Source organism: Phodopus roborovskii, unplaced genomic scaffold (assembly GCF_943737965.1).
Source record: "Phodopus roborovskii unplaced genomic scaffold, PHOROB, whole genome shotgun sequence".
Taxonomy (NCBI): domain Eukaryota; kingdom Metazoa; phylum Chordata; class Mammalia; order Rodentia; family Cricetidae; genus Phodopus; species Phodopus roborovskii.
The window spans coordinates 16,799,428-16,825,614 of record NW_026126408.1 but is presented as its reverse complement, the minus strand read 5'-3'; the positions used below and the strand labels follow the sequence as shown (position 1 = coordinate 16,825,614).

The window sequence follows — 26,187 nt, the reverse complement described above, 5'->3', positions numbered from 1 at the left end:
CTGTATTGTCTTCTCTGGCTGAACAATGAAGTTTGAATCAACAGGAACAGCAGTGCTGCCAAACTTAACATAGGTTAAGAAAGATAAAAAAAAGAAAGAAAGAAAGAAAGAAAGAAAGGAAGCTTACTTTTAAAAATGACTTTCCTTCATCCTTCAAGAGGACAGCAACTGGGTTGCTTGACCAGGTATCTCAGGGAGAGGGAATGGGTTTTTAAGTCACTTTTAGAGACGATTATTGAAATTTAGGTTTAGGTTCATTGAGACCTTGTGTCTATGAGGTTTTCCTACAGTGGATGGTTTGTTTGCCCACAGGAAGACCTTGTGGGTGGGAATGGGCAGTGGGAGGTAGGGGAACCAGAGGTGTTGTTAACTTGGTCTGCCAGAGTTGAACTGGGATTTTCTGAGTTGATGTTTAAAGTTTATTGAGCCCTAGAGGGTGCATTTGTATTTGCTCTGTGACAAAGAATTTGAAAACACTTTTTGGCGCTATGAAAAGGAAACCCAGAGCTGACAGGGAAAGGGAAACTGCTTAGTCCATCCAGTCTCCTAAGCCACTGACAAGATACTTGAACTTAAACGGAGAAGTGAAGAAAGTCCCTGTTTGTGGGCCAGTGTGTATAGGAAGTGCTTTACAGGCCCCACTGTCTGCAGCCATTATCTCAGTTATCTTAGCAACCCCAGTGTAGAGTGAAAAATGTGGTAAAGACGTGTTGTGGTCAGACAGTAATCAGCTGGAGGACCTAGGATCTAACCTAGTCTGCTGTCCCTGCTCCTAACAGCTCAGCACACTTCTGTTATATTGCTCATAGTTTTTAAATGTTGGCTTAAACTGGTGTATATTCATTGTAAACAATAGCAGGACATTTTCATATACGTGTATAATGTTTTTTGGTCCCTCTGGGTTCCCTTAGTCCTGCTTGTGCTCCTAGACAGTTTCACTTCTTTTGTGACATGCGTGCTTTTTTTTGCATAGCACTAGCAGTACTCAGTGAGACTGCTGGAGCCCAAGGAGACCTAAGAACATTCTAGGTTAAAGCATATTTTACTAGAAATGTAGACAAGTCATGCTGACTTGACCTCTGCTCCACCTGTTTCTGTTTTTAATCATCACAACTGTCCCAGGCTTGGGACAGATAATATGAGTGCCAATATTTCAGTAAAGAAAGCATAATCCAGGGAGTAGAGGCACTTGTTACCAAACTCTTTGTCCAGAGTTTGATCCAGGGGATCCAAATACTATTCCAGAAGGAGACAACTGATTTCAACAAGTTGGTATCTCTGCACAAATGTAGATAACAACAAAAGTTGTTATCTATACACACACACATATCTCTGTCACTGTAAAAAAAATTACAAAGCATATATCCCAGGCAGATCAAATAACACCTATAGAAGCAGCCATCTAGTAAGCCATTTATCTAAAACCACAGAGAAACCCTGTCTCAAAAAAAAAAAAAAAAAAAAAAAAAAAAAAAGCCTGATATGGTAGCTCAGGCCTGTAATCTTTTTTTTTTTTTTTTTTTTTTTTCTAGACAGGGTTTCTCTGTATTGCTTTGGAGCCTGGCTGGAACTAGCTCTGTAGACCACGCTGGCCTCGAACTCACAGAGATCTGCCTGCCTCTGCCTCTCAATTGCTCGGATTAAAGGCATGTGCCACCAACGCACGGCAGGCCTGTAATTTTAATAAAAACACTGAGTCCAGAGGGTTAGAATGCATGTGGTACTAGACTGAGCTACACATCAAGCAGGGAGTCCAGGCCATACTTGGCTATGTAGTAAGCCAAGTCTTGTTTCAAAGAAAATATTGTTTGTCAAAGTACAACCATAAGAAAAGGATCTCTTCCACATCATCACCGCTATCATCATCATCACCATTATTATTTCACAGTTATTCTTAGGATGGCTTGGTAGGAGGGAGGATTTTCAAAGCACAATCCCAAGTCTAGATGGTCAAACTGGCTGCAGCCTTGTTTTGTTTTGAATTTTAAAAAAGAATTAATTTTTTATTTTAAAAGATTCTTTTAGCTGGGCACTGGTGGCACAGGCCTTTAATCTCAGCACTCAGTAGGCAGAGGTGGCCAGCCTGGTCTACAGAGTGAGTTCCAGAACAGCCAGAGCTGTTACACAGAGAAATCCTGTCTTGAAAACAAACAAAAAACCCCAAAGATTAATTTTAGTGTGTGTGTGTGTGTGTGTGTGTGTGTATCTGTGTCTCTGTGTGTATACACACATGTAGAATCCAGAGGTCAATACCAGGTGTCTTCCTCAATTACTCTCTACCTTTTTGTTCCCTTTGCTAAACCTGGTACCACTAGATAACTAGTGAAAATGACTGGCCAGTGAGCCTGACTTTAGATGCCTTTAAAACTAGGAACAGATTTTGCATTGTTTCTGGGAACAAAAACTAGTTCCTCACCTTTCTTCAGCAAGGACTTGAGTCACCCCTGAGCAAGTTTTCCATAGTTCAAGCCATCATCATTTTCTCATTTGGAAAAGAAGCATTGACTTGAGAAGAAGCAACTTCAGTTTTTCTGTTGGATCATTCTCATTATTGTTTTGTTAGGTTCTTAGGATGAATACTGGCTTCATGGGAAGGAGAAGTCTTTGGAGTTCCCATTTGGAAAAAAAATCTCCTACTGAAGTCTAGAAAAGTGGAGTGTGTTGACTCAGAACAAGTAAGTACTCTACAAATATCTATCAGTTATGCCTATTGATGATCTTAAATGGAAAAAGCAATCCATGCTTTCAACTGACTATTCATTTGTGGAATTACCAATTAAATACTCTTATGTTGTCTTGAGAATTTATTAAAAATATGGCAAGCCTATGGAAAAAAGCAGATGATAGATTGGGCAAGATTTAAAGAGTGACCCAGTTGTACTTTAAACTGTTCATTCTGGACATCACCTTCTCAATCATAATTTTCCCTCAAGACTTCAGAACTCTATATCCAATCACTTCAGAGAATTGAAACAGACCTAAATGGTACCCAAATTAATGGTTTTTATTTTGATGCCAGTATGCTATCTAGTAGCCACTTGAGTCTATTTAACTGTGAATTGAACATTAAAATTTAATTTACTGTAAACCCAGTTGCATGTGAGAGCACCATATTGCACACCTTTAATCCCAGCACTTGGGAGGCAAAGGCAGGTGGATCTCTGTGAGTTCAAGGCCAGCCTGGTCTACAGAGTGAGTTCCAGGACAGCCAGAGCTACATAGAGAAACCTGTTGGAGGAGAAGGATGAGTGAAAAACATTTTTAATTACATAATATAGAAACAACTATCCATCTGATAGTTACAGCCTGGTTAGTCATGTATCTTATAGCTCCATGATTAGGTTATATATCATGGAGCTAATCCATGGCAAGTAATAGGACTATATTATGTTTAGAATATCATAGTATACGTATAGTTATATAGTATACTTTTTAAACACTAAAATACACACATAAGTGTATGGATATTTTTACATATCTTTTAACTTTTTCTATTCTTGTTTCAGAAAGGTCTTTCTAAATAGTTCTGGCTGTCTTGGAACTCACTGTGTTGACCAGGCTGGCCTCTGTCTGCTGAGTGCTGGGATATCACCACACCCAGCACATGTTTTTTTTAGTATCACCAAGTTTTTAAGTAACAACTTGGTGTCTTCATTTTAAAGTGGTAAGATATATAGCCTCAGGGACAGTTCATACAAATAGTGTTGTTCTGCAGGCCTATCTGAGACTTATGTGTCTTCTACCATAAAATAAAAATTGGTAAACATAGATTTAATAGTTTTCTTTAGGAAGGATGTAGATGCCAAGGATATGAATGAGACCACAGAGGGAGAGCAATGGGCTCCTCACAGGACTTGTAGACAGCCGCTCTGCTGAGGTTAGCAGTGGGGATCTGCAGTGGTGAGGAGGAGAGCTGCAATGGGACTCCAGGGGTTGGACTGCCTGATGGTACATTCTAGACCAAAGAGGACTTAGTGGCTTTGGGGAAAATGTCTTCACTCTCCAGTCATGAGAGATGGAAAAGCCAGAAGTAGCCTGCTGTACAAAGCAAACTTGCAGGCTGAGCATATAAGACCAGGGGGACATGCCTTTAAGCTGTGACAGAGACAGTGAACTACAGTTACCAGGGCACAGTTTTGTCTCTATGTAAGAGTTAGGCCCAGGATTGGGGCTGTAATTTGGTGGTAGAGAGTTGGCCTCCCACGCTTGAGGTTGTAGGTTCAATCAATCCCCAGGACTGGCAACCAAACCAAACCCCCAAATAAATTAAGAAATTGCAGAGGCAAGGCATGTGTGTGTGTGTGTGTGTGTGTGTGTGTGTGTGTGTGTGTGTGTGTGTGATGAGGCCTCCTTAGAGACTAGGAGAAATGACAGCGCTTAGACTGAATACTGTCTAATACTTTGTAGTGATCATTTTTGGAAAAGACTAAAACTTGTGAAAGATAAAATAACTATTTTTTGAGTTATGACAGGAAGATAAGAACTGAACATGTTGACATATTACTTTCTGTGTGATGACAGACATGAATTCTCCTAACAGCTCCCCAGGTTATACAGACTATGTGTTATAGAGGGGTCTGGTGAAATATTGAATTTTCAGATTTTTATTAGCCAGTCAACATATGGCTATCTTGAAATTGGCCATGGTGGAAATAATGAATCCCTTACTGGGCTTAGTAAATGCTACAAAAAGGATACTCTGTCCCCAGAGAGCCTGGGTGTTACATAGTTTGTCATTATTTCAGATTCAAAAGAGAGTTGCCAAAGGTTACAGATGCCAGCAAGTAGCAGATCCTATGCTGTTGCAGTAATTTTACTTTCAGGAAATGTGAGCAAACACCTAGTCACCCCAGATAGATCCCCAATAAGAGACTAAAGTAACCAAGTAGATTTGTTGGTCTTGCTTGTCAGAGTCCAGGTATGGGGTAACCACAAATACCTACATTCCCATAAAGCCCTATATCAGATGATGACTGCTATATGTCTATGTACAGATAGAGACCCTCCTCCAGTTAACCTTTCACACTCTATTCTAGCACCTCCCAAGTCAGGCTGAAGTTGAGGCAAAATGGCTGGGAGGGAGACACGGGAGAGAACAGCTGGGAAATCAGTCAAATGCCTCCCTCCTCCTAAGGGAGACTGGCGACAGGTGAGGGTCTCTTGCTCTGATTAAGAGGGTTATGGCTCTTGGGCTGGTGTTTTCACTACTGTGACTTCCCTGGAGATTTTCTTTTTTCTGGTTCTCTCCCTCTTTTGGAGACAGGGTCTCACTATGTGGCCCTGGATGTCCTGGAACTCACTGTGGAGATCAGGCTGGCCTCAAACTGATAGAAATCTGCCTTCCTTTGCCTCCTGAGTCTGGGGTTAAAGGTGGGTGCCACCACACCTGGTGCTCACTAGAGACTCTTGTATCAGTGGACAAAATCACCTACCTAACTTCATCACCTAAAACAGCCTCGCTCACTGAGCAAGTTAGGGCTGCAGAGTTTCGCAGGGCACTTCTGTTTTTGTTGTTTGTTTTATTCTGTTTTTTGAGACAGGGTTTCTCTGTATAAATACCCTGTCTGTCCTGGAACTTCCTCTGTAGATCAGGCTGGCTGAGAACTCACAGAGATCCATCTGCCTCTCCCTTCCAAGTGCTGGGGTTAAAGGCGTGCACCACCTCCTGGCTTGCAGAGCATTTCTTGAGGACCTGAATGTCAAGCATCTGGTGTCTCCATAATTCAAGATGGGCCTGATGCAAAAAAAAAAAAAAATGCAGCCTTGATGTGCTGGTGACAGATATGTGTATTTCATGTAGGTTAAAATAAATAAATGAACAAATATTTACCTGTGTCTCTTCAGTGAACTTCATAAAGGAAAACAGTCAAGCCCTTATCCAAAGGATGGGCATCACAGTTACCAAGCAAATCTCAGATGAGCTGTTTGTATGGAATGTTCTCAACTATGAAGAAATGGCCATCATTTGCTGTGAGAAGGTAGAACAGGATGCTGCACGAGCAATCATTCATATGATTCTGAAGAAGGGCTCAGAGGCCTGCAACCTCTTTCTTAAGTGTCTTGAGAAGAGTGACTATACTATGTATCAGGACTTAACTGGACAAAGTAAGTATTGCTTTGCTCACCTCTGTCTCACTATTAAGGACACAAACCATTCAGAACATCTACAGTCTCTTTCTGTGGAATTTCAGCTTGTCCTCCACCTTTGTGTGGTTGGTCAGGGACTTTGAGCCATTCACACTAGGCACTTGACAGTGAAGCCATGTAAGTAATCCCAGACTGGGCAAGAAATGAGTTAAGTATAATCTCACTTCAATGTACAACTGGAGTGCTGGGAGTGGTGGCATTGGCTACCATGGGCTCTTTGTGGAGAATGAGGCAGATGGATGGGGAGACTGAAGCCAGCCTGGGATATATATCAAGATGCTGTCTAAAAAAATATGTTAGTTAGGAGGACTGGGCAGTCTATGGGGCTTCTGGTAGTGGATCAGTATTTATCTGTAGTGTACAAATGGACTTCGGGAGCCCATTCCACATAGAGGGATATTCTCTCAGCCTAGACACATGGGGGAGGGCCTGGGTCCTGCTTCAAATGATATGATAGCCTTTGTTTGAAGATTCCCCATTGAAGGCCTTACCCTCCCTGGGGAGCACAAAGGGGATAGGCTGGGGTTTGGTGGTGGGAACAGGGAAGGATGGGAGGGTGAAGGAACTGGGATTGACATGTGAAAACAAGCTTGTTTTAAATTTAAATTAAAAATTATCATAAAAAAAGAATGAGTGAGTAGGGAAGGAAAAAAAGTATGTTTAGCTGGAATATAAATAGACAAGCCAGCAGTCCTCAGTGGGTGAGTGAGTGGCCCTGCAGACTGTCTATCTCCTATTGCAGTGCCATGGAAAAGTGACACTACTTTCTGTGCACCAGTAATGTCATCATCACCAAGTATACCTCCAACTCCTCATTTTAATATTTTAAGTGACTAAATTGCATAATTGGTTGGATTTTACCCCATCTCACATTCTCAGGCAAATGTTTCACTTTCCTTAACTAAGAGGATGACTCCTCTCATTTCCAATCTGCTGTTGTAAGATCTGATGGCGAGAAAAAGAAAAGGTAGAGAAGAGGGAATGAGGGGAAAGGCGCCAGGGGAAATCGATGGGTATTTGGTGCCTTTTGTGGTATCTTATACCTAGGAAGAAAGTCAGTCACCCCCAGCTGCTATGCTTGGCACCTCTGCCATTCATCCCCCTGAGCCCTGGGCTTTAGGGATGTCTTAGGGTTTCTGTTACTTCGACAAAACACCATGACCAAAGAGAAACTTGGGGAAGAGAGGGTTTATTTGGTTTATTTACATATCACTGTTCATCACTGAAGGAAATCAGGACAGGGAGTCAAGCATGACAGGATCCGGGAGGTAGGAGCTGATGCAGAGGCCATGAAGGGATGCTTCTTACTGACTTGCTTCCCGTGGCTTGCTCAGCCTGCTTTCTTATAGAACCCAAGACCACCAGCCGAGGGATGGCATCACCCACCATGAGCTGGGCCATCCCCCATTGATCACTAATTGAGAAAACACCTTATCAATGGATCTCATGGAGGCTCCTTCCTCTCTGATGAGTCTAGCTTGTGTCAGGTTGACACAAAACCAGCCAGTACAGAAGCAATGCAGAATCAAGTTCTCTATAACAGCATCTATTTCTAACAGGTATTTTTTATCAGAACACAGAGGACTTGGATGCCTTGGCTCAGAATTTAAAATACTTGTACAACAGCCCTGCCTTTTTGAACTTCTATCCTCTGGGTAAAGATATCGACATCATTTTTAATCTGAAGATCACCTTCACAGAACCTGTCCTGTGGAGGAAAGACCATCGTCATCATCGTGTAGAGCAGCTAACCCTGGGCAATCTGTTGGATGTTCTCCAGAGCCCCTGCCTCATTGAAGGGGAGTCTGGCAAAGGGAAGTCCACTCTGCTGCAGAGAATTGCCATGCTCTGGGCCTCTGGGGAGTGCAAAGCTCTGAACAGGTTCAAATTGGTCTTCTTTGTCCGCCTGAGCAGTGCAGAGCATGGACTGTTTGAAACAGTGTGTGATCAGCTCCTGGATGTACCTGACTCTGTTAGCAATCGAGGGTTCATGGATATGCTGTTGAAACTGCAGCAGGAAGTCCTCTTTCTCCTCGATGGTTACAATGAATTCCAGCCCCAGAAATGCCCAGAAATCGAAGACCTGATAAAGCAAAACCATCGTTTCAAGAACATGGTCATCGTCACAACCACCACCGAGTGCCTGAGACATATCAGACATGTTGGTGCCCTGACTGCAGAAGTGGGGGATATGACAGAAGACAGTGCCCAGGGTCTCATCCGAGAAGTGCTGATAAAGGAGCTAGCTGAAGGCCTGCTGTTCCAGATCCAGGTGTCCAAGTGCTTGAGAAATCTGATGAAGACCCCTCTCTTTGTGGTGATCACCTGTGCAATCCAGATGGGCAGGAAGGAATTCAAAGATCACACACAAACCACATTGTTCCGAACCTTCTATGACCTCCTGATCAAGAAAAACAAGCACAAACACAGAGGCAGTACTGAGAGTGAGTTTTTCAGGAGCCTGGACTGCTGTGGAGACCTGGCTCTGGAGGGCGTGTTCTCCCACAGGTTTGCTTTTGAACCGGAGGATCTGTCCAGCATGAACGAAGATGTCCTGGTGACAACTGGGCTCCTCTGTAAGTACACAGCTCAGAGGCTGACACCCAAGTATAAATTCTTTCATAAATCCTTCCAGGAGTACACAGCGGGACGAAGACTTAGCAGTTTGTTGGTTTCCAGAGAACCAGAGGAGGTGAGCAAGGGAAATGACTACTTAAAGAAAATGGTTTCCATCTCTGACATCACATCCCTGTATGGCAATCTGCTCCTGTACACATGTGGCTCATCCCCAGAGGCCACCAGGGCTGTCATGAGACACCTTGCATTGGTGGATGAGCATGGCAGCTTACAAGGGCTTTCTGTCACCAAGAGGCCTCTCTGGAGGCAGGAGTCTGTACAGAGCATGAGAAACACCACTGAGCAAGATGACCTGAAAGCCATCAATGTAAATTCTTTTGTAGAGTGTGGCATCAACTTATTCTTGGAGAGCATATCTGAATCAGCCCTGAGCCAAGAATTTGAAGCTTTCTTTAATGGTAAAAGTTTACACATAGACTCAGAGAACATCCCCGATTACTTATTTGACTTCTTTGAACACTTGCCTAATTGTGTAAGCGCACTGGATTTTGTCAAGCTGACCTTCCATGGGAGAGCCACAGCTTCACAGGCCAAGGCTGGAGAGAACTGTCCTGGCCACATGGAAGGCCCCTCCGAAACCTACATTCCCAGCAGGGCTGTGTCTTTGTTCTTCAACTGGAAGCAGGAATTCAAGACTCTAGATGTCACACTCCAGAATATCAGCAAGCTGGATAAACAAGATATCAAATATCTGGGGAAGATATTCAGCTCCGCCACAAACCTCCGGCTGCACATCAAGAAATGTGCGGCTGTGGCTGGAAGCCTCAGCTTAGTTCTCAGGACCTGTAAGAACATCCACTCCCTCATGGTGGAAGCCAGTCCCCTCACCAGAGATGATGAGCAGCACATCACGTCTGTGACAAACCTCCAGAACATGAGCATTCACCACCTGCAGACTCAACGGCTGCCAGGTATGGACATATCTGAAGTATATAATCACAGATGACATCAAGGCTTCTGGTATCAGTTCTAATGCTTTTTGCTTCCTGGGTGGTCCCCAAGCCTGGCTTACCTTCTCTGCATTTCCTCTGTCCTTCACTTCAGCTGCCTTGAGCCTCTCTGTGGTTCTTGCCTCCGGTCCCAATCTGGACGTGTTTAGCTGCCAAATATTTACTTATTTTCTGTCTCTCCTCTCCTCCTTTAACCTCCCCTTCCCTTTCCTGTTCTTTCTTCTTCTCTCCTTTCTTATCTTTTCCTCCCCACCCAACTGCTATCCACTTCTCTCTCCTCTCCTTTTCCAGTTCCTTCTTCAATACCTGGTCTCATGTGTAGCCCAGACTTGCCTCACATCCACTGCAATCCTCCTGCTTCAGCTTCCCAAGTGCTAGGATTATAGGCATGAGCACCACATCCTGCTACCTTTTATCTTTCTGTTTAATTCCATTATATTTGAACAGCATGCTTATAGAAGAACCCATCACCCATTTCTGACAAAATAACCATGTTTATGGGGATATGGTGAGCCCTTGGTGCCCTTTGTTATAACTAAAGCCTGATTGGTAATAGGTATGACAGTGACGGTAAATAATGACAATATCAGGGAGGGACATGTGCTGTTCTGTTTTCTTTTGGCAGGTGGTCTGACTGACAGATTGGGTAATCTGAAGAACCTCGTGAAGCTCATACTGGAAAACATTAGGATGGATGAGAAAGATGCTAAAAACCTAGGTCAGATTTTGATTTTGTTTCTTTAATATTCTTTGTTTGTTTAATTATTTATTTTTTAATTTCATGTACATTGGTGTTTTGCCTGCATGTATGTGTAAGAGTGTCTGGTCCCCTAGAACTGGAGTTACAGACAGTTGTGAGCTGCCATGTGGGTGCTGGGAATTGAACCTGGGTCCTCTGGAAGAGCTGTCAGTGCTCTTAACTGCTGAGCCATCTCTCCAGCCCCTCTTTAACATTGTTATTAGTGTAGGTATGATGATAAGAAGTGTAGGTATGATGAAAGATTATTTGTCACTATCGACATTTGTAGAAGGCAAGATCCTTATGTGTGTGTGCACATCTGCATGGCATGGTCCACGTGTGGAGCTGTGGTGTTTTCAACTAGGACAGCCCCCATAGGCTCATATATTTGAATGGTTAGTCACCAGGAAGTGGAACTCTTTGAAAGGATTAGAAGGATCAGGAAATGTGGCTTTGTTGAAGGAGGTGTGTCACTGGGAGTATTCTTTGAGGTTTCAAAAGCCCATGGCAGGCCCAGTCTCTCTCCCTGCTACCTGTGGATCAGAATGTAGAACTCTCAGCTACTTCTCTAGCAGGATGTCTGCCTGTGTGCTGCCATGCTCCCTGACATGATGATAAGGGACTACTGAACAGCTGAACAGTAAGGCAGCCTCAGTTAATTAAATGCTTTCCTTTGTAAGAGTTGCCATGGTCATAGTATCTCATCTCTGCAATAGGACAATGACTAAGGAGGTCAGAGGATAACTGGAGTCTGTCCTCACCTTCCACCTTGTTTGAGATGGTGTCTTTTTGTTGTCCCTTGCTGTACTCTGTATATGCAGCTTGATGGCACACAAGCTCCTGGGGATTTCCTTGTCTTCACCTGCTACTCATGGGAGGAACACCAGGATTAAAGATGCCCACCACATGCTTAATTCTAAGTTCTAGGGATTTTAATTTAGGTCTTTGTGTGTTTGCTGTGTGTTCTCAAAACTGATCCAACTCCCTGGCCCCAGGAATCTTTTATTTTGGTTTCTTAAGACAGAGTTTCTCAGTAGTTATGGAGCCAGTCCTGGAATTCACTCTGTAGTCCAGGCTGGCCTTGAACTCACAGAGATCTGCCTGACTCTGCCTCCCTGTGCTGGGATTAAAAGCATGCAACATCACTACCTGGGTCCCAGTACTCTCCTAGGACAAGCCTTCAGTAGCATTTCATTCAAACTGTAACCCATTTGTGTGTGACCTTTTTTAGAGAGACAGTCATCAAGTGTTTAATTTCCCTTGATGATTTAAAAATTTAGAGTTGTCTCATAAACAAACTTTAAAAGATAAATGAGGTGCAGGAAAGCATGAGCCCAGGAACAAAAGCAGAACTCATGGCTTGTCACAGAGCCTAGGGCATGAAGAACGGTGAAGGTTGGGCAGAAGCCACCTTTCTGCAATGTCCCTGCCTTCTTTTTTCTTTCTTCTTATTTTTGCCTTCATTCTTTTGTTTTCTCTCTTCTCTCCTGAGCCCTCCATAAAATATTCCTCTCTTTGTTCAGCCTTGCTCCTCATTTCACTTCCTGCCCAACTATAAATCTGTGCAACAACTAAAATGTGCTGACCTCTTTTTCCTTGTATCATAATCAAATTAATTTAGAATCCAGTGAACACACGGTGCACACCTATGGGTTCCACAGGAAAGGGACTCAGCACAGCTGCTTCCATGTAGAAAGCCACCTGTTCTGACTGGCCCAGGGTCTCAGGAGTACTCGCCAGGACAGTGTGCTTGCATTATTAAAGAATTTGAATGTAGCCAGGTGTGATGATAAACTCGCATTTTCTCTGCTCCTGGGAGGGGGAAGTGGGAGGATCAGGAGTTTGGGGCCAGCCTTGGCTACAGAGTGAGTTCCAGGCAAAATTGGGGCTAAATGAGAACTCTAAAAACAAAAACAAAAAGACCAACCAACCAAACAAACAAACAAACAAAACAAAACAAAACAAAAAAAAAAAAACAGCCCAAACCAGCCAGGTGTGGTGACACATGCTTTTACTTCCAGCTTTCAGAGACCAAGGCCATCCTAGACTATATATAGAATTCCACACCAGCCAGGACTACGTAGTAAGACCCTGTCTTAAAAAACAAAACAAACAAAAAACCAGCCAAACAAACAGAAACAGGATCCAGAGATAACTTTATCCTCTGAGGTGGCTCTGAGGATAGAAGCACTTGCAAGCAAGCTTGAGGTGAATCTCTAAGCCCAACATGGTGGAAGGAGAGAATAATCCCTGTAAGTTATCCTGGGTTCATCTCTGGTGCTGTGCTCCCACATGCAATACATAAATAAATAGAATAAAAATATTTCTAAATAATTTATTTAACTTTATTTTATGTGCATTGGTGTGAGGATGTCAGATCCCAGTGAACTGGAATTATAGTTCCAGCTGTGAGCTGCCATGTGGTGCTAGGAATTGAACCTGAGTCCTCTGGAAGAACAGCCAATGCTCTTAACTGCTGAGCCATCTCTCCAGCCCCATAAAAATATTTTTAAATAAAAAATAAGGAATAAAAAGCTGATTGTGAAGAAACCAGTATAGCTGGGCGGTGGCGGTGCACACCTTTAATCCCAGCATTTGGGATGCAGAGACACTCAGATCTCTAAGTTTAAGACCAAACTGGTCTACAGAGTGAATTGCAGGACAGTCACAGTTACATAGAGAAACCCTGTCTTGAAAACACAAAACAAAAAAGAAACCAGTATGATGGTATTAGTAACAATTACTATGTACTAAGTCAGCAACTACTCTATATAGAGTTCACATTTTGTCTCACCACATACAACAGCCCAAGTGTGTAGGACTAATGACCCCCTAAAGCCACAGATAAAATGTTGAATCACTTGTCCAAGTTTATCCAAGTATGAAATAGTGAATCTAGAAACCTGAAGGGCCACAAAGTTCATGTATACACCTCCCACTATATCAGCACTTGCTGAGGCCTTATTGTGTTTGTTACACCCAGTGAGTGTGCCACATACATCATCTGAAATTTCGCCTAAGCTCCAAAGCATGGGATTGATAAACTCTTGATCTGAGGGATGCACTTCAATGGCAGAGCACTTGCCTAGGAAGCACAATGCCCAGGTAAAAACTCCAATACCAGTGGAGGAGGAGACAGATAGGATCCAGAAAGTCACTGTGTGTTTCTCTCATGTGTACCATATATTGATGATTTAAGTTCCACCTAATCACTTCTGAATGTCACAGCAACACTAGGGCTAAGAATGAGGGGTGCTCTAGAATGCATTCAGCTGTACTGTGGGTGGAGGGTACACTGACACTGGCCGAACATACTGCTCTAGGCGTAGAGTCATTGAAAGGAGTCTATCTGCCTAGAGAGGGAGGGGGATGTGGGATGTGGGGGGTGTCTTTGAGTTGTGCAGTTGCACTAACCATCCACAGGGCTGTAGCACCTGCTGCCCGTCAAGGGAAATGAAAACCAGGAAGAAAGAACATGTCTGGAATCTAGCAGCAGGGCAGCCTTGGCTGGGGGCTCCTGAGTTTAAGGCCATCCTGGGCTGGATAGCAAGAGCCTCCTTATGTAGACAACAAAGAAATGCATAATTATTATTTTTGTTTTTTGTTTTTTTGAGTCAGGGTTTCTCTGTGGCTTTGGAGCCTATTCTGGTACTGGCTCTGTAAATCAGGGTGGTCTCAAACTCACAGAAATCCACCTGCCTCTACCTCCTGAGTGCTGGGATTAAAGATGAGCACCACCACTACCCTGAGCATAAATATTTTTTAAAAGAAAAAAAAAAGAACACAAAACTGTTTCTTCATAGTTGTCTTCCTTCCATTTCACAAATTCTGTTTCAGCCAGATAAACACGGGCTGCTCATGTATTCCTTTCCTGTTTCCTTGTAGCCAAAGGCCTGGGAAAACTGAAGAAGATGCGTTTGTTTCATCTGATTAATTTGTCTGACATTGGGGAGGGGATGGATTCCATAATTGAGTCTCTGTCAGGAGAACCGTGTGACCTGCAAGAGATGAAGTTGGTGGCCTGCTGTCTGACTGCAAATTCGGTGAAAATCCTAGGTAACCAATGAAGCCCTCACCTCCACCCACTGGATGCACAACAGAACACTTGGCCTTTGTCTAAATCAGAATTAAAACTATTAGTGGCGATAAGAGAGGGTTGCAGAATAGTTGACAGTATTATGACCTTAAGAGAAAGTGAAAAGATTAAAAAAAAAATTCTGTGTCTCAAAACACACCCTCCCATATTTCCACCATTTTGTCATAGCATCTAATAATTTCTTGGGGAGATGGGCAAACAAATGATGGAGAAAGAGAATGATTTCCCCAGTGTTGCTAGGCTACTTATTCTTCCCTTTGCTCTCTCCAGATAGATTTAGAATACAGTGATACAACACTTCTGTCTTTTGAGTTCCCAAATGTCATGCATACCAATTATAGAGAATATTTGTATATTTCTGAATAAGCTGTTCAGTTCAGACATGTCTTAAAGTTTAGAGTTTGGGGGCTGGAGAGATGGATCAGCAGTTAAGAGCACTGACTATCCTTCAAAAGACTTGGGTTTTACTTTCGGCATCCCCGGGGCAGCTCACAATGATCTGTAACTTCAGTCCTAGGGTACCCAATGCTCTCTTCTGGCCCCCGGGGGCCCAGGCACACATGTGGTGTACAGATATACATGCAGGCAAGACACCCATACATGAAGTAATCTTTTGTTTGTTTGTTTTATTTTGTTTTGTTTTTGAGACAGGGTTTCTCTGTATTGCTTTGGAGCCTGTCCTTGCAAGTAGACCAGGCTGGCCTCAAAGTCACAGAGATCTGCCTGCCTCCACCTCCCAAGTGCTGGGACTAAAGGCTGTGCCACCAACGCCCGGCACATGAAGTAATTTTTAAAAACTTGATTTTGGAATATTGATGACATAACCTTTTAATTTAATTTAATTTTTTTTCTTTTGAGTCAGAATCTCACTATATATCTCTGACTAGTCTGGAACTTGCTATGTAGATCAGTCTAGCCTGGAACTCATAGAAATCCCCCTACTTCATGAATGCCTAATTAAAGGTGTACACCATCATGCTGGTCCTAATGCTCTGAAAATCAATCTATGGGGCCTTGAGAGACTTGGAGGCCAAGAGCGCTTGCTGTTCTTGCATCAAACCCGACTGGTCTTAACACCCACATTTGGCAACTTCTGAAACTCCAGCTTCAAGGGATTTAATACTTCCTTCTGGCCTCTGTGGGCAATTGCACTCACTTGGACATACCCTCACATAGAAACACCATACACACACACTTATGAATAAAAATAAATTAAAAATTGAGGCTATAAAAGTTCTGGGAATCTATAAAGGTTATCATTTTTACATTGATATAAATTTATAAAGAAAGCCCATGTTTAGGAAAGGCTAGACCAATAATGGGAACATAAAATGATGAGAACATGACTTCTCGTCTCCATTTTCACTTATAAAACTATCTGTAAGGGAAAAGAGAAAATATGCATATTGATGAAATACTTTACCTGCCTATGAAATAGAAACTGACCTTTATCTGTTGTACTGAAACCTGTTTCACTTTGATGTGAAGTAGTAATGGTATCTTATTTTTCATATCCCTAATGCTTACCCACTAGCTGTCTCAGCCACCAAGGCCTATGGCCTAGGAGACTCATAACCCTGAAGCCATGGGAGCAAACCCTTCAAGAGACATGACATTTTTCTCATTTGTTTGCGACAGAGAGCAGCATGGAAGGCTGAAATCTGTCTCCTTTTAAACAGCAGTGTAAGGCAGTTTATCTTTTCTAAAAATGTCCAGGTGTGGTGATAAAACACTTTCAATCCCAGCACAAAGGTGGCAGGAGACAGGGGGAGTTCTGTGAGTTTGAGAGTTCAAGGCACACAGTGAGACCCTATCTTAATAAACAAAGGAACACACTGAGGTCAGCAAAGAATAAACTACAGTGGTGTGTCCAGAATTACAAACACAATGTCCCATGCAACTTCAGGCTCCATGTGACACCAATTTAATAGTCTAATCTGGGACTAGGAAATACCTGTCCATTTAGTCAAAACCATGAAAACTGAGGGGTCTCCCCATAACTCAAAAAAAAAAAAAAAAAAAACCCAAAAAAAAACAAAAAACCCAGTGTGTATTGTTATCTTCAAAGACAACAAGGACACAGCATTCTAAAGATACTGGGAAATGTATATATGGTTACTTGAAAGTCTTTTCACTTTTTTTCTTCCAGCACAGAATCTTCACAATTTGGTCAAACTGAGCATTCTTGACATATCAGAAAACTATCTGGAAAAGGATGGAAATGAAACTGTACAGAAACTGAGTAAGGATGATGGTTCTGCCAACAATGTGCTTTCTAATATGTGTGCTGGGTGATTAGAAAACTACAGCCTTCTCCTGGGCCTCTGTGCACCCCTACCAAGTCATCTTTCTTAGGGAAAATGTTTAGCGATTTCTTAAACTGTCATTAAGGAACACAGGCCCATGTCATCTTCTTCTTATTATTTTTTAATGTTTATTTAATTTGAGGACTGGAGAGATTGCTCAGTGGTTAAGAATCCAAATTTAGTTCCTAGCATCCACATGACAGCTCACAGACATTTGTAACTCTTGTCCCAGGGAATCTGATGCTGTCTTCTCAGTTCTGTGGGTTCCAGGCACAGATGGGTACACATATATAAATGCAAGTGAATTACTCATACACACACACACACACACACACACACACACACACACACACACACACACAAACTATCTGTGTGTGTGCCTGCAGAGGCCAGAAGAGAGTATTGGAGTTATAGGCATTATGAGTCATTTGCTGTGGGTTCCAGGAATGAATTCAGGTCCTCTACAAGAGTAGGGCGTGCCCTTAACTGTTGACCCATTTCTCCAAGCCTGTGTCTTTTGAGTCATCAGTTTGTGTATCTTCATTGTACCTGAGGCTCTTCCAGTTTGCCAACAACAAGGAAGTTAGTGATATGGCTTTTACTCTCCCAGGCTTATAAGACTGGCTTTTGTACATATTGTATTAACTTAGTCATCCAAGGACTGCAATATTCTTATGCTGTCTGGTTGCAGTAAGGGGCTGTGCATGAGCTCTCAGATAAGCCAAACATTTGGAGATTGTGTGTGTGTGTGTGTGTGTGTGTGTGTGTGTGTGTGTGTGTGTAAGAGAGATGGTGTCACTATGCAGCCTGGAACTCTCTAAGTAGACAGGGTGTCCTTGAAATCATGGAGATCCATCTGCCTCTGCCTCTTGAGTGCTGGCATCAAAAGGATGTTTGTTCTAATAATATTGTTACAGGAAAATGAGGCAGGGAGCTGCCTTGCTCAAACAGACACTAGAAATGCAGTGGCGGATCAGAAAAAGCTGATCATGGCAGGCTTTGTGAACTTTTCTTCATGACTCTGAGCAACTGGACAGAGTTTACAGTATATATAGGCTTTTTCAGCATTGGTGGGCTTAAGTTTCTATCAAGGTCACATGGCAAAGATTAAAAAACAAGAAATTCAAGCTGGGAATGGGGTGTATGCTTTTGACCCCAGCACTTGAATAGGCTAGTAGATCTCTGTAAGTTCGAGGCCAGCTTGGTCTATATAGTGAGTTCCAAGCCATCCAGGGATATATCTCAAAGAAAAGAGAGGGGTGTGTATGGGGGTGGGTGGTTAGGACATTTTCCTTTTTATAAAACAGGATTACTGCAAGCAGCTGCTTTACCGGATTCCTAAATAACCATTCCTTCCCAGGTGGTCCTTGCGGTTCTATTACATCTCTTTGTTTTTGTTCTGACATTATTTCCTCCTTAAATTTCACTGGGAGTGATAAGATTTTTGAGGCGCTACAGTGGCATGTAGTTATGACAAAATAACTGATATATGTCTGGAATTCACTTCAGAAAAATGCATGAGTCTGGTCAGGATTAAGCAATATAGCCTATGATTTATTGTTTATTGAAGGTTTGGATTGTTTGTAATAGTTTCATTATTACTACAATGTTTATATGTTTGAATATTTTCTATAAAAATAACCAAAAATAAGTAAATTCTTATTAAAGATTAAGTAGCAAGTTTAAAGATCATTCCTTCATCTCTATCCTGTATATCCTAGATTATGAGTTGGCATCATTCCTGAATTGTTTTCTATTTCAAGTTGGCAGGCTCAGCCTTCTGAAGCAGCTAAGCACATTGATGCTGCCTTGGTGCAGCAATGTGCTCATCTGCCTGCCCAACCTGCTGAAGCAACTGGAGCTGGTCCCAGGGCTTCTCGAGCTTGGATTGAAAAACTGGAAACTCATGGACCCAGAGATTAGAAGTTTAGGTAGGTACATCCAAACAACACTGAGAGGAGAAAGGCCGACTTTAAACAAAGCTTCCCCCACTCCTGAGACAGGCTTTCTTCATGTAGCCCTGGGTGTCCTGGGACTCACTGTGTAGACCATGTTGACCTCAAACTCAGAGATCTGCCTGCCTCTGCCTCCCGAGTGCTGGGATTATAGGTGTGTACCACCACCCAGTTTTCTCTTTCTTATTTACTAGGTTCCTAAAAGAATGTATTGTTTTTGAAGCCCCTCCCATTCTTGTTTCCTGTGTTGCCATATGCTATAGTTTGAATGTGGTTCCTAAAGCCACATGCATAAAACAAGATCCATTGCATCAGTGCTGAGAAGTGGGAACTCAGTGTTTAGGTCATCGGCCCACTCTCCTGAATGAATAATGCAAACTGTAGAAGGGCCTGAGCCTGGCAGCTTGAGCTCATGCTTGTTTTTTGTCATCCCTTCTCCTTTTGCTGTGGGGAGAGACAGGAAGAGGCCTTGCCACATGTTAGTCCCTCAAGCTCGACCACGAATCATTTCTGTTTGTCATAAGTTTATCAGCCCGTGGTATTATGTTACAGCAACACAAGACAGACTAACAACAGCCCTTTCCATGAATGGTCCCTCTTCTGTGGGTGATGAGTTGAAACTCAGTCTTTGTTGGAGTCTGCTCTCAGGTGACTCTTCTCATATTTTCGAGTGAGGCACAAGCTGAGAAGACTCTTTGTGTCTAAGGGAGAAGATGACTTAAAACATTACTTTATGAGTGTTTGCTTGCCTATGTGTATGTGAACACACAGCCAGAAGAGGTTGCATTCCCTGGTAGGTGGTGTGGGATATCATGTGGGTGCTGGGAACCAAATCCAGGTCTTCTGCAAGAGCATTTAATGCTCTTTACTCCAGTCCATAGCTCCAGCCCCAGAGATGACTTTTGATTGGTTGTCTTCACTATGAGGTGGGGGCAGGGAACCAGGCATGCAAAGTGGCTTTGCTTCTTGGGGGAAACTGAGTTTCTCCTGAGAACCTTCCAGTCTTTCTCCTAGAGCATACAAGACCGATTACTAGTGTTCTGGGAACAAGGTGGAGTTGGAAAACCTACTGCTTCTGTGTGCTTGCTCTCAGGTTCCTTCTCAGAGGACCCTACCTGCCAATTAGTAATCAGGTGTCTTCACACTGTGCTGTAAGCCCAAAGTGACAAGGAGTATGCACAGTCTGTGGTTCACAATAGATGCTCAAATGATGGCTGAATACAAGAATGGTGCCACCATTTATTACTTAGGGCCCATTTTAGGGCTCCAGGTTCCAGCCTATCATAGAGGGGAAATCATGGGAAGGAGCTTGAGGATGCTGGTCACATTGCATCCATCATCAGGAACAAAGAAAGTGGATGAATGCATGCAGGCTCTTCAGCCTTCTGCCTCCAATCAGGGAATGATGCCTCCAACGCAGGCATGCCAAGAGGTCCATCTTGCAGGTGATTCTAGATGTGGTCAAGCTGACAGTTAACACTAGGTGATTGGACACTGCTCAGGTGAACTGAAGGCGATGTTAACGGCCTCTGCTGGAAGCAGGTGAAATTTGCATTCTCCACATCCCTCAATCATCGAAGGTCCAAATGCCCAGAGTCTCTTTCTGTTGGATCCAGCTTGATCCAGATTCAATCAGCAGAGAGCATGTCCTCAGACCATGGAAATTGCTGCTTGTTTTTTCATTCCTGTGCTTGCACACACTCTGATAATCACCCGGGAAACTCAGCTGACATCCTCAAATTGAAATGGAGAACCACAGAAACAGCTCATGTTCTCATTGCGGAGTGGGTTTTGGCTTTTCTAAATTCCTCCTGGGTAGTGAAAAAAAGTTGCTCTTTGGGTAGAAAGTCTACAAACTGGAAAAAACAAAAAAACAAAAGTCACTTAGGGGTGGCAGAGTAAGGGCATGAGTTGTGAAGGCCTGGAAAGAGGAGCACTCTTAGAAAGGGAGGTGAGGGCCAGTATGCTTGTTAAGCTAGGGACAGACTGAAGATCAGCAAAGACCTGCCTGGACCATGACTGACTGGAGCTAGAAACTGACGTCCTTCCATCTTGTCATCCACAAATGTGCAGTCCAAGCAGATGAGGCAGCTGTTGTTTTGACTCCTTCATTCCTTTGTTCTATTTTAACTTCATGGTCATAGCTATTGTTACGTCAGGCTTTTTTAAACTGACATAGAACACCTCACTTCTGCTTCTGTTTTCTTGGTAGAAATTTAGATACTTTTAATGGGGATGGGGGTGGCATGGAATATGAATGGTCATGATTCCAGATTAGCAGTTTGTCTTTTAACTAAGGGAGTTTAAGTATGAAAAACAGGGTTCAAGGATGGTCTCAACAGAGGGTGGCACACATGAGAGGTGAAGGTAGAAGCCTGAGAGCCACCCTCTTCACCTGGATTCACCCACTTTGTAGATAGAAGTTTCTGCCCCGCCCTGTCCAGCCCATCCTCCATTACCACTCCCTCCCCTTCTCTATTGTTTATGTATGGACAGGTTAAGATACCTTTACTTTAGGTATTTGTAATAAAGACCCAAAGGAACTTGCTAGACTAAAACTTGCAAAGGTGATGAAAATCCTGGCTGATATTGACTGAAGACACTCTCAAGTGAGCTCTGGGGCTGCGTTACATACTTGCCCTTAGCAAACTACATAGGCCACACAAAGATATCTGCCAATTCTGAACCCTCAAATCATCAAGAGACCCATTCCTATGCAAAAGCAAAGAGTCTTTTATTATTTAATGAGTTAACTGTATTAACTTGGGTCCACCCTCTGTTACAAATGTCAGGTGGAGTGAGAAGGACCCACCTGGGGTGGGAGGATTTATTGGGGTGTGCAAGGAGTGTCTAGGGGTCTGCAACAGTCTCATGATTGGTGCACTTCCAGGCTTGGGCAACTTGTGTTGATTGCTCAACTGGTTGCTGTGGCCTATAGGCCCTCCCAGGGTGGTTGCTATACTCTGCATATCACTGTTCCGCTACTTTTACCATAAAGCACTGTAAAGCATGTCCAGAGCCTGACAGCTAACTTCGGATTGGTTCCTTGCCATGAGAAGAGTATCTGACCTCCTAGTGACTAGGAGGTCCTGCAAGGTTGAATGTGCTGACTGAAGCCTAAGAATCTAGCATTGTGGGAGACTGAGGCAGGTAGATTTCAGTGAGTTTGAGGATAACCCGGGCTATTTAGCCAAACCTTGTCTCAAAACACCACTACAAACAAACAAACAAACAAACAAAAGGAGCATCTTCCTTTTGTTTCTTGCTTTTTTATGACATTTTTCTAGGTAGCTTGGGCTGGCCTTGATGAATTCATGATATTTTGTCCCCTGCCTCTCAGATCCTGGGATCAGAGGTAGGTGTGTGTGTGTATATATTTTATTTATTTTTCTATACAGCAGGGTTCCCCTGATTCCACTTCAGGTGAACAGAGCATAGGGGAATAAGGAATGAGCCTGGGGGAGGCCTGTGGTGTCCTGTGAGTCAGCAGAACAGACATCCCCCTCCTCCATGTAGGAGGCCCTTTGGGGTGCTCTATTTATGGTGAATATATGATCTCCCTGAAGAGGCTAGGACAGCTGAAAAACAAAGCCCTCTCTAGATACGGAATGACTCTCTGTTACTTAAGTTTATAGGTAGGGATATCCTACATCCAAATATAAACCTGTTCAGTAATTTTACTTCTACAAACATGGAAGGGCCTAATATTGCCTGTTTGATTCCAATTTAAAAAAAAAAAACACTCCTTCATATTTCATAGCATCTCTCACACCTCAATGTTTAATCAACTTTCCATTTCCAGGAGGAATCAGGGCTAAGGCAAAATACACACATCACTTATATTTGCCTTCAGTACTCTTCTATCATTGGTGATCTTAGACCTTGGGAAACAGAATGGAGCCAGGCAGTGGTGGCACAAGCCTTTAGCCCCAGCACTGGGGAGGCTGTGTAGACTGGGACTACACTGGGACTGTGTAGACCAGCCTGGTCTACAAGAGCTAGTTCCAGGACAGCCTCCAAAGTCACAGAGAATTCCTGTGTCAAAAATTAAAAAACAAACAAAAAAATAAAAACAAAATCCAATAAACAACAATAACAAAAAGATAATGGGCATAGTCACAGGCTGCTGTAGGAAATCTTTCTCCCTGGGAAACAACACTGGTCTAAACAGTCATTTTAAAATAGAAAGTGGTTCATGTGTGTGTACAGAACTTCATCACGGCTTTCTTCCGATTAACATATTTATTTCTTCTCCTAGGTGCATTTTTGGAGAGGAATCCTCTAAGAGACTTGCAGCAGTTGGATTTAGCTGGAAATTGTGTGAGCAGCGATGGATGGCTTTTCTTCATGAATGTATTTGAGAACCTTAAACAATTAGTGCTTTTTGACTTCAGTACTAAAGAATTTTTACCAGATGCATCACTCGTGAGAAAACTTAGTCAAGTGTTATCAAAGTTAACTTTTCTGCAAGAAGCGAGGCTCATTGGGTGGGAGCTTGATGACTATGATATTAGTGTCATTAAAGGCACCTTTAAGCTAGTAATTGAAAGTAGCTAAAGCCATCAGGTACTTTAGAGACTCCATTACTTTCAGTGGATCATTGAAAATCTTGTGGAGGGGGCTGGAAAGATGGCTCAGTGGTTAGAGGCATTAGCTGCTCTTCCAGAGGACCTGGGTTTGATTCCTGGCACTCACAAGGTGGCTTCCAATCATATGTAACTCTAACTCTAAGGCATCCAACACCACCTTCTACTTCCACAGGTACCAGGCACGCAAGTGGCACATAAACATGCAGGCAAAAATGCTCATACACGTAAAATAAAACTTTTGCTTCGTTTTTCAAGACAGGGTTTGTCTGTGGCTTTGGAGCCTGTCCTAGACCAAGCTGGCCTCAAACTCACAGAGAACCGCCTGCCTCTGCCTCCTGAATGCTAGGATTAAAGGCGTGTGCCACCATCAACTGCCTGTAAAATAAAATTTTAAAAATACTTTTTAAAAATTTTGTGGAAGGAAGTCAAACATGACAAAGGGGAAGGGGTTTGAGAAACGTGTTTGGCCTCATCTCTCTACTTGGGTCTATCTGGATGCCCTTCAACTGTTGTCCATGTTTGTGTTACCTGGCCCTAAGAATATTGGGTCACAACAACTTGAAATACCGTGTTCCTGGGTGAATATGTGACAACTAAGCTACTAATAAATAAGCTAATATTATCTAGAGAACAAATGTCATATGTGTTATTTAATTCAACTGGTTTAACTAAGACATTTTGGAGTGTATAGAGTACTTTCTCACATGAAAAGCATTACCAGATTTGAAAGGTAAACAGACACTGATTTGTATGCATGTGAGTAGTTGGATGATATATTATTTATGATCTAATAAAGCTTACCTAAAGATCAGAATGCAAAGCTAGCCACAGTGGTGGTACATGCCTTTAATCCCAGCACTAGAAAAGCACATACAGGAGCAGGATCTCAGAGCAGGCAATTAGTCTCCAGCCATGTTAAGAATCTTCCTAGACTTGGCAAGTTAAGAGCTCTATGGTGGCTTGGCTAGTTTGCTTCTCTGATCTTCAGCTTGAATCCTGATATCTGTCTCTGGGTTTTTATTAATTGTGCTACAGTGTTGTATGTATGCCATGGTGTACAAGTAGGGTCAAAGGACAGCTTGTGTGAGTTGGTTTTTCTCCTCCTTTCCAGAGAATAGACAATCTAATTCAGGTCATTGAGCTTTGCTGTGGTGTCTTTATCTGCTGAGCCCTCTACCAGCCCCAACTGGGTATCTGTGGTCAGACAAAAATTGGCAGTTCAACCTACTGGGATGGTGGTGGCACACACCTTTAATCCCAGCATTTAGTAGGCAGAGGCAGGTGGATCTCTGTGAGTCTGAGGCAGCCTGGTCTACAGAGCAAGTTCCAGGATAGCCAGAGCTGGTATACAGAGAAACCCTGTCTCAAACACACACACACACACACACACACACACACACACACACACACACACACACACACACACACACAGAAGCTCAACCAGGGTCTCTTAAAACTCTCAGGAGTTGATAAGATCATTGTATGTAGTTCTAACTATGACCTCAGAAATTAAAAAGGAATGAAAAACAGTATTCCTTTCTTTTGTACTCCACAGAACTATAAGGAACACCCTGTACTAATCTCTGCATCTCACAACATCTCAAGGGTGCTAGTGTAGGTAGCACTCGGTCTGTATGTTGTGGTCACTGTTAAAAAAAAAATTCTGGGCACAATATCTCCTTACGAATTGGACATATATTGTGCAGATTTAATAATAAAAACTTAAATCCAATAATTTACAAATCAACTAATTCCTACTCCTCCCTAATTGTACAAATGAGAGAGTTCACAAAAGACAAATGACTTTCTTGCCCATGATTACAAAACTATTGATATACAAGAATGACAGGATTAGAATAAAAATCTTTTGTCCAGTCCAGTTATTAAGTCTGTTAAAAATATTTTGACTAAAAATTTCAATTCTACAATAAAAATATATTTGAGCTTGGGTGATTGTGGCACACACCATTAACCCCAGCACTTTGGAGGTAGAGGCAGGTAGATCTCTGAGTTCAAGGCCAGCCTGGGCGAGTTCCAGAACAGTTAAGGCTCCACACAGAGGAATCATGCTTCAAAATCACCCCCCAAAATATGTGTGTGTGTGTGTATGTGTATAGATATGAGATTTTTGTTCATAAAATGAAAAATTTTAAAGCTACTTTGTTAAAATGAGTAAAAAACATTCCATTATGTCAGTGTTTATGAAATGTGCACTATATCAGTACCTGCCATGTATTCGTTTACTGTCACTAAAAAGCTGCTGTGGAGGTAGAATTGGCCCTACTCCCATTTCAGATCCAAACATGTTTGTCTCAAAGCATCCTCCAAGGGCCCATCAGTGATGGGCTGGCCCTTACATTGTGACAACGGATAACAGAAAACAGCCCAAGGTTAAAACGTGTCCTTTGAGAATAGCTAGAATGTCAGCCATTCCCAAAAAAAAGCTCACAAGTGTTTGCCTCATGATAAGGAAATGCCAGAGGAGGGAGAGAAACCACAAATGGGGAGCTCAGTCAGGAGCTGTAGAGGCCACCTCACCTTCCTGGTGCATCTCTGCAGGGTGCAGTTGCCTCTCCTTAGATGACTTCATTCTGTTGCTATTTCTCATTTGAATACCTCACTAGAAGGGACACTCTGTCCTGTCACCTTACAGGAGCTGCCCCAGCAGGTCTCTGCTGAATGTTTACAGTGCCCAGCTGATGATGTGCTGCTAGCTATCTTCCTATCTCTTGCTGTGTATTCTTTTACCTTAACCTGCTATATACTTA

The 26,187-nt window shown here is 42.8% G+C and overlaps 1 protein-coding gene across 1 annotated transcript; it reads left to right on the top strand.

The window, feature by feature from the left end:
* The first annotated feature begins 96 nt into the window (after nucleotides 1-96).
* On the top strand, nucleotides 97-24,281 carry Nlrc4 (NLR family CARD domain containing 4). The gene is made up of 9 exons (XM_051181850.1): nucleotides 97-185; nucleotides 2,564-2,675; nucleotides 5,845-6,105; nucleotides 7,707-9,695; nucleotides 10,360-10,452; nucleotides 14,359-14,529; nucleotides 16,719-16,811; nucleotides 18,639-18,806; nucleotides 23,089-24,281. Coding segments are annotated over exons 2-9 (3,075 nt in total). The 5' UTR covers nucleotides 97-185; nucleotides 2,564-2,674; the 3' UTR covers nucleotides 23,388-24,281.
* The last annotated feature ends 1,906 nt before the right edge of the window (nucleotides 24,282-26,187 follow it).

Excerpts from the sequence above, each read along its gene's own strand:
- Nlrc4 (XM_051181850.1), top strand. Across the intron at positions 9,696-10,359 it reads GCAGACTCAACGGCTGCCAG|GTGGTCTGACTGACAGATTG; the intron begins GTATGGACATAT and ends TTCTTTTGGCAG. Across the intron at positions 18,807-23,088 it reads CCCAGAGATTAGAAGTTTAG|GTGCATTTTTGGAGAGGAAT; the intron begins GTAGGTACATCC and ends TTCTTCTCCTAG.